This window comes from Lycium ferocissimum, chromosome 10 (genome assembly GCF_029784015.1).
Source record: "Lycium ferocissimum isolate CSIRO_LF1 chromosome 10, AGI_CSIRO_Lferr_CH_V1, whole genome shotgun sequence".
In the NCBI taxonomy this organism is placed as follows: domain Eukaryota; kingdom Viridiplantae; phylum Streptophyta; class Magnoliopsida; order Solanales; family Solanaceae; genus Lycium; species Lycium ferocissimum.
The window spans coordinates 6,420,199-6,427,629 of NC_081351.1; the positions used below are offsets into that span (position 1 = coordinate 6,420,199).

General features: G+C 37.5%; 1 protein-coding gene across 1 annotated transcript; it reads left to right on the forward strand.

Annotated features, from left to right (window-relative positions):
• The first annotated feature begins 188 nt into the window (after positions 1-188).
• Positions 189-6,693, forward strand: LOC132035554 (disease resistance protein Roq1-like). The gene is made up of 5 exons (XM_059425856.1): positions 189-799; positions 1,978-3,049; positions 3,523-3,819; positions 4,082-5,230; positions 5,517-6,693. The coding sequence occupies exons 1-5, from the start codon at positions 321-323 to the stop codon at positions 6,543-6,545; spliced, it is 4,026 nt and encodes a 1,341-aa protein (XP_059281839.1). The 5' UTR covers positions 189-320; the 3' UTR covers positions 6,546-6,693.
• The last annotated feature ends 738 nt before the right edge of the window (positions 6,694-7,431 follow it).

Here is a 7,431-nt window from a genome sequence, read left to right on the forward strand (position 1 = left end):
TTGAAATGGAGGGAGTATTTGTTTTATATCATAAATTTTAAAAAATTACTTACTTTATTGGAATTTTATGTTGTACACCTTCCCAAGGAACAATGTTGTTTCAAGGTACCTTGGTGGAATTTACCAAGAAGTGACAAAACGTCTAAAATATAGGCCTACATAAAGAAAGGAGCAGACTTGACTTTCTTCAATATAGAATTATTGGGTGGCCAGTAGGTCTTTGTGAAACCGTGTGACAAGTCAACCAAAGACTTAAGAACAGTAATAAAGAGAGTGTCTTCAACTGCAAATCGAGAACACAATTTTCATAATCATCTACAATGGCTTCTACTTCTCAAAATTGGAAGAATGATGTTTTCTTGAGTTTTAGAGGTGAAGATACGCGTAAAACATTTGTGGGTCATCTTTACTATGCTCTAAAACAAAAAGGGATTCATACATTCAAAGATGATGTGAGGCTGGAGAGAGGAAAGTCCATTTCACCTGAACTTGTGAAAGCTATTGAACAATCAAGATTTACCATAGTTGTGTTTTCCAAGAATTATGCATCATCCACATGGTGTTTGGATGAACTTGCAAAGATCATGGAATGCAAGAAAGAATTGGGACTAACAGTGATGCCCATATTTTATGATGTAGATCCTTCAGAAGTAAGCAAGCAAAGTGGAAGTTTTGCTAAATCATTTGCCAAACATGAGGAAAATTTGAAAGATGATGTGGAGAAGGTACAATGCTGGAGGGATGCATTTCGTGAAGCAGGCAAAATAGCAGGATATGATTTACCAAATGCCTACGACGGGTACAATTGGCTCTCTTTTGTATTTTTTTTTTTAAATTCCGAGTCCTTTTAGCACATTATAATTAATTCAAATAGTTAGGGTAGTGAAGTGAGGGGGATCATAGTTGTCAGGCGTAGAATATATGTGACGAAAACAAAATTCTCACTGAAGAAAAATATTGTGATAACCCGACCATTTTTTTATTTTTGAAGTCCAAATCATGTTGCAAAACTTTTGGTAGCCTGGGATAGCTATTTGGGACTTATCGGCAAAATTTGGCTAGATTCCGAGGTCGTCAGGGCAAGTTTGGAACTCATTCTGCATAAACTACAGGACAAATATTCCTGTAGTTTAGCCAGTATACTGGACATGTGTTCTCAGTCAGCCATATTAACGAGTTACTGGGAAAGCAATTTAAAAGCTTAGTCATCATCGATTAAACAGTGACCTCAGGATTTTGCTGAACATCACTACTATTACTAAAATCATATGACTTTAGAGAAACTACAGTAGTTATACTATCCTTATGCAATTTAAAATAGAGAAAGAAAGGGTAGATGGTTGAAAAAAAATGCTGCTTTGTGTGTTTAAGAGTACCACCATATGCTGAGGGTATGAGATGTTGTCTCCTTATATGGTTTTGGACAATCCTTACTTCATGAACTAGTTTTGCAGTTGAGTTTGGCCTAAGATTCATTTTCTTAACATGGTATTAATTAGAGTCAAATTCATCCCCTATTATGTTGTCCAAATGTCTAATTCTGGACGTGTGAGGGGTGTTGGAGTCCGACATTAGTTTTGGATATGAGTTATTGTCTCCTCATATGATGCTGGTCAATTCTCATGTCATGAGATAGGTTTTGGGGTTAAGTTAGATGTGAAGTCTAATTTCTGAACAGTGTGGTCGTTTCTCAAAAGATAAATCTATAAATGATGAAAAAGTGGTTACATGAGAAAAATAAGGATTCAACCATTAACAGGGAGAGAACCAAAGAGAGTATGTGAACAGAGAGATGAGAAATGATTGAACACATTAGTTCCACATTATTTTCTGATTTCTCATGGTCTCCAAAAGGATTAGAAATATAAACCTTTTGGAGGCCATGAAATGATCTTGGAAGGACTAGAAATAATAACACATATCAACTTTGCACTCTGTTTGTGATGTCTCATGTTGTTTTTGCCATTGCATTTACAGGTATGAATCTAATTGCATTCAGCATATTGTTGAAGACATACTGAGTAAATTATGTCAAGTTACTCCAGCCATTGAAAATGATTTAGTGGGAATGGAATCTCGAGTGCGTGAAGTAAGTTCATTACTAAGGATGGAAAAACCTGATGTTCGTTTTATTGGAATTTGGGGTATGGGCGGCATTGGCAAGACAACAATTGCAAATGCTGTTTTTGGCAAATATTCTGGACAATTTGAAGGTGTTTGTTTTCTTGATAATGTTGCAGAAGTGCAAAGGACGCGTGGACTGCAATATCTGCAAGGTGTTCTCATCTCAAAAATCCTCAAGGTAAGGTTAACTATAGCAAGTGTATATGAAGGCATGAAAATCATAAAGGAAAGGCTACGCTCAATGAAGGTTTTGATCATTCTTGATGATGTAAATCAAAAAGACCAATTAGAAATGTTAGTCGGAGGGCGTGTCTGGTTTGGTACTGGCAGTAGAATTTTGATTACAACAACAGATAAACAACTGTTACATAATCACGGGGTGGATGAAGTGTATTCAGTCAACTTGATGACTCCTAATGAGGCTATTGAGCTATTCTGTCTACATGCCTTTAAGCAAAGAATTCCTGAGAAGGATTTTGAGGAGCTTTTAAATCAAGTTGTACAGAATTCCGGTTTGCTCCCTTTAGCTCTGAAAGTTCTAGGTTCGTCTCTCTACGGACTAGACAAGAATGATTGGAGATGCACAGTGGACAGACTTAAGGATATCCCGGATCATGTTCTTGCTAAGCTTAAGATAAGTTTTGAAAGGCTGAGTTCTTCTGATCAGAGACTATTTCTAGATATTGGATGCTTTTATAGAGGAAAATTGAGGAGTTATGTAGAGGAAATGCTTGAGAGTTGTGATATCGGATCTACAATAAGAGTCTTAATTGAAAAGTCTCTCTTATCTATCTCACCATATGATACAATCGAAATGCATGATTTGATACAAGAAATGGCCTGGCACATCGCGAGACAAGGTGACACAACAATGAGTAGAATTTGGCTTCCTGAGGACATCGAGGATTTGTTTACTGGAAATCTGGTAAGATATGTCACTATCTCATACATATGAACTGTATTGAAGCCATCATGCACTTTGGCGTTATTTCCCGAGTTTCTCTTCTTAAATTATTTTGCCACATAATAGTGTTGTACTTTTGTTTTCTCACTTGCATCAATCATATCACTTTTTAGTACTTCATATCATTTTTTTTTTTTTTGGTTAGTTCACTGAATGAGATCAATTTTGTTATTCACAAGTGCATAATGGGTACAATAGTTTTGTATTTCAGATTTGGTTCCCTTATGATGTTTAATTAAATCATTTTGATACACAGACACAAACTCATACATCTGAGTATTCTTTCTACTAGAAATCACATTCTTTTGTTGTCAGATGTTTCTTTTGCAAACTCATGTTGACATGAACTTTTCAAGTATTAATCTAACTTTTGGCTGTGGAAATGATTTTACAAACTAGTGTTCTTTAAAGGTTTTCTTTTGTTTCCTTTTTAGGATGCAGAAGCTGTGGAGGGCCTATGGATCCCAAGGAATTACACTCCAAAACAGGATATATCATATTACAACATAAGTGAAGCATTTGGGAGAATGAAAAGATTAAGGGTGCTTGTAGTTAGAGCAACAAATTTCTGCTCTGTTGACCCCATCCCTCATCTTCCTAGCAGCATAAGGTGGCTTGATTGGGAAGGTTGCCCTCTAAATTCATTGCCACAGAGTTTTGAACCTTCAAAGCTTCTTCGTCTTGAAATACTTGAAAGTACTACACTTCGGAAGCTCTGGTCAATTTCAAAGGTAAATTGTTCTTTATGAGGTGTCTGTCATATGTCTCTGTGTGACCTATAGGTCAAGGGTTTGAGCCGTGGAAGCAGCCACTAATGCTTGCATTAGGATAGGCTGTCTACATCACACCCCTTGGGGTGCGGCCCTTCACTGGACCTTGCTAACGTCGGATGTTTTTTGCACTGGGCTGCCCTTTTGCCCGAGATGTCTGTCATCTTCATTTAAATTTGGCTGATGTTATCATATACTTATTTTTTTTTCCCATTCTAAATAGGGTTTGGACAAACTAAAAACTTTGTACCTTAGCTACTGTGAGCACTTGGAAGAAGTTCCAAGCTTTGAAATGATGCCAAATTTAGAGAAAGTAAAGCTTGAGGGATGTAAGAGTTTGAGAGAAGTCAGCCCATCCTTTGGAGTTCTCATGAAGCTCACTTCAATGGAGCTAATAGATTGTCCGAACCTTGAGAAGCTTCCAAGTTGTATTAAGATGGAATTCCTTAAGAGTCTCAAACTCTCTTGTCTTCCAAAATTGAAGGAACTGCCAGAAACCAAAGGGTTGCACCGTTTATTGACATTAGAGCTAACTAATTGTCAAACCCTTGAGAAGTTTCCAAGTTTTGATCATATGGAATCCCTTGAGACTCTCAAACTTTCTTGTCTTCCAAAAATAACAACATTGCCTCCACCCGACATGATGCACGGTTTACAGGGATTTGTTATAGAATATGTTCCAATAGTAGAGCTTCCGGGGTCAATCGGAAATCTTCGTTCCCTCAAAGAACTAAGATTAAGTCATTGTAAAGATCTGGTAAGCATTCCAAACAGCTTTTGTTGTCTGAAGAATCTAAGAGTTCTTCTGATCTACAACTGCAAAAGATTAGTGGATTTGCCAGAAAAGATCGGTGACTTGAAACTATTGAAGAAACTATTAGTATCTGGTACTGCAATTTCCCAGTTACCCCCTTCAGTTGCAGACCTTGGTGAACTAAACTTTTTATCGTTCTCTCGTTGGTCTGGATACAGACAAGGTGCAACTTTTCTGTTACCCCCTGCATCAGGTGTATCGTCGTTGAGAGTGTTAAAGCTTAATAAATACTCCAGGCTATGTAGTGGAGAACATTTTCAGGATCTTGGAGGCTTATCTTCTTTGGCTCACTTGGATTTGACTAGTGTCAGTGAAAGCACCAATCAGCTTTTTCATTACCTAGATATAACATTTTGTGAGAAGCTTGCATTACCCCAACTTCCACCATGCATAAAGGAGTTATATGCATGTGATCCTTTAGTGTTGAAAAGTATCCCTGATTTCCTTACCAAATATTCAGAGTTGCATTCAGTGTCATTCACACGCCATACTGAGAACAGAGGTGAACTGACTGATATCTTGCACGTTGTCATCCGCTCAATTAGTGTGGCATCACAGGTATAACTCTCTCTCTCTCTCGTGATTTTTCTGCTTATCTATTGAAGAATTCAAAGTTGTAGGAAACCAAGTTTGTTTAGGATTTGGTATCCGAATTGTTTTTCTCGGTCCCAACTAAACTAGGGTATGCACTATTTTAAATAGGTTTGTTGCTAGCTATTTTCATGTAGTAGAGAAGTAGAGGAGAATTGTAGAGATCTTTCAAAGAGTTCAAATAAAAGAATTTCCTACGTTATCTTATTATGTTTAAGGGATATTGGAGCTGATACATGTTTCTTTTTTGTAGTGTGAGAAAAGGCCGCCATTTAGCATTTTCTTCCCTGGAGATATAAGATGGAACAGGTTCACTTATTACCGAAAAGAACAAACGAAAAGATTCTCCATTCAACTTGATCCATGTTGGTACGAAAGCAAATTCAAAGGGTTTGTTATATGCTTCCGTGTGCCGTTGGGTATTGTTCAGAACCAAAAGCCTTCGGATGCTAAATCACGACGAGGAAGTCGCAGGTTTGGATGCACTAAAGTTACTGCTAAGTTAGTGCAAAGATATAACAGGCAAGAACACGATGTATTCCAGAAAAAGTGTTTGATTTTTGCTCGCCAAACATTTTGCTCTCATGGTAGTAAATACGCCATTTGCTTTAGCTACATACCTTTTGTAGCACCATGGCATACTTCTGATAGTGAGAAAGGCAAGAAGCCTAATGACTATTACTTCTTTGAGGCATCTATAGACCCGGACATTGCAACAAAATGGGGACTCCTTTTGGTGTATGAGAATAAAATTCAACAGATAGATCAATCAACCATTGCAGTCCAGCGTGATGTGGAATCTCGGGATGCTGACCTGTTTAGAGAATCTAATGATGATCAAGGCCTGAAAATGGAGGATGCTTCTGTTAAGAGAAGACGTCTTGATTTTCGTCAAGTGATGAATGATTCATGCTCTCCCAGTGATGAAACTTTCCAAATAATTCCTTGTCAACAATTGGGAACACCTTGCTCTTCTGCAGCTCAAAGCTTCCAACAAAGGGAAGAATCATGCTCTTGGGGACAGCCCCAAATTATACAGCTTCCTCCAGCTGATCGGCGAGTTGATGAAGTGATAAATGAGGCTACCTCCTGCATGGTATTTGATCAATTGGCAGCACCAAGCTCTTCCGAACAGTTTCAAACTTTTGAAGTCTCTCCAGATGAGCAAAATGATAATTCAGCGACAACTGGATCTGGCTGCTCTGAAGTACTCCAACAATTGGAGACACCATGCTCTTCTGGACAATCCCAAACTCTCCGGCTCTTTCCCAAGCATTCATGATTTAGAATTACCGGTATTTGTATCTATTTAGTGATCAGTCTGCTAGTTTCTTTGATCTCACTCGGTCTTCCTTTTCTTGTTTTCTTCAAATAGTTTGACCTATCCAGAAAAATTGTCGGCCTATGAATGTGGTTTCGATCTTTCCAGGGTGACCTCTTGGTTTGCTGACGAAAAGCAACAAATGGCAGGATGTTCAAGGTTGGCCGTGAAGCTTTTGGTGAAATTGTTGGTTTTTAACAAAGAAACGTAGGAAATAACAGAGAAAAATGCGAGAGAAAAATATCTTTTGCAATGCGGTCAAAGGAATTATATTATTTAGCTATGTTTAGCTCTGCATTTATAGGAAAAAATAAAATAAAAAAATAATCATAAACTAGCCTAAAATATCTCTGCAGAGTATATCTTTAACTAACCAACCTAACCTAGAATATTGCTGCAAAATATATTTCTAACTTACTAATTACTAACAGTAAAACAAAGTTTATTCAAAAGCGATGAAACAAAGTTACTTTGCTGATCCAAAAGCAAATATTCTAACACTCCACCTTGGTTTTGGAACTACAAACTCTAGACTTGGCTTAATTGGCTTCGTGAACAAATCGCCAATTCATCTTTGGTCTTGCGGTTTTTACGGCATGTGTTCATCTTCCGTTGGATTAAACGAGAGTTTTTACCCCTCATTTAAAATCGTAAAATCTCCTGCTTAGTGGCATCAAAGATTCGACCGTACTTATATTGCCTAACAATTTAAATTCTTTTTCCACTAGCTGGCCAACATTTAACAGATTTTGATCAATATCGAACACGTAAAGAACATCCGAAATTATTTTTGTGCACGAACTGTTTTGATTGCAATAGTCCCTTTTCCTTTTGCAGGAATATAGTC

Bases quoted from the DNA above. Each gene is read 5' to 3' on its own strand.
- LOC132035554 (XM_059425856.1), top strand. From the start codon at position 321: ATGGCTTCTACTTCTCAAAATTGGAAGAATGATGTTTTCTTGAGTTTT. The intron at 3,050-3,522 runs GTAAGATATGTC...TTTCCTTTTTAG, and splicing joins ATTTGTTTACTGGAAATCTG to GATGCAGAAGCTGTGGAGGG. The intron at 3,820-4,081 runs GTAAATTGTTCT...CATTCTAAATAG, and splicing joins AGCTCTGGTCAATTTCAAAG to GGTTTGGACAAACTAAAAAC.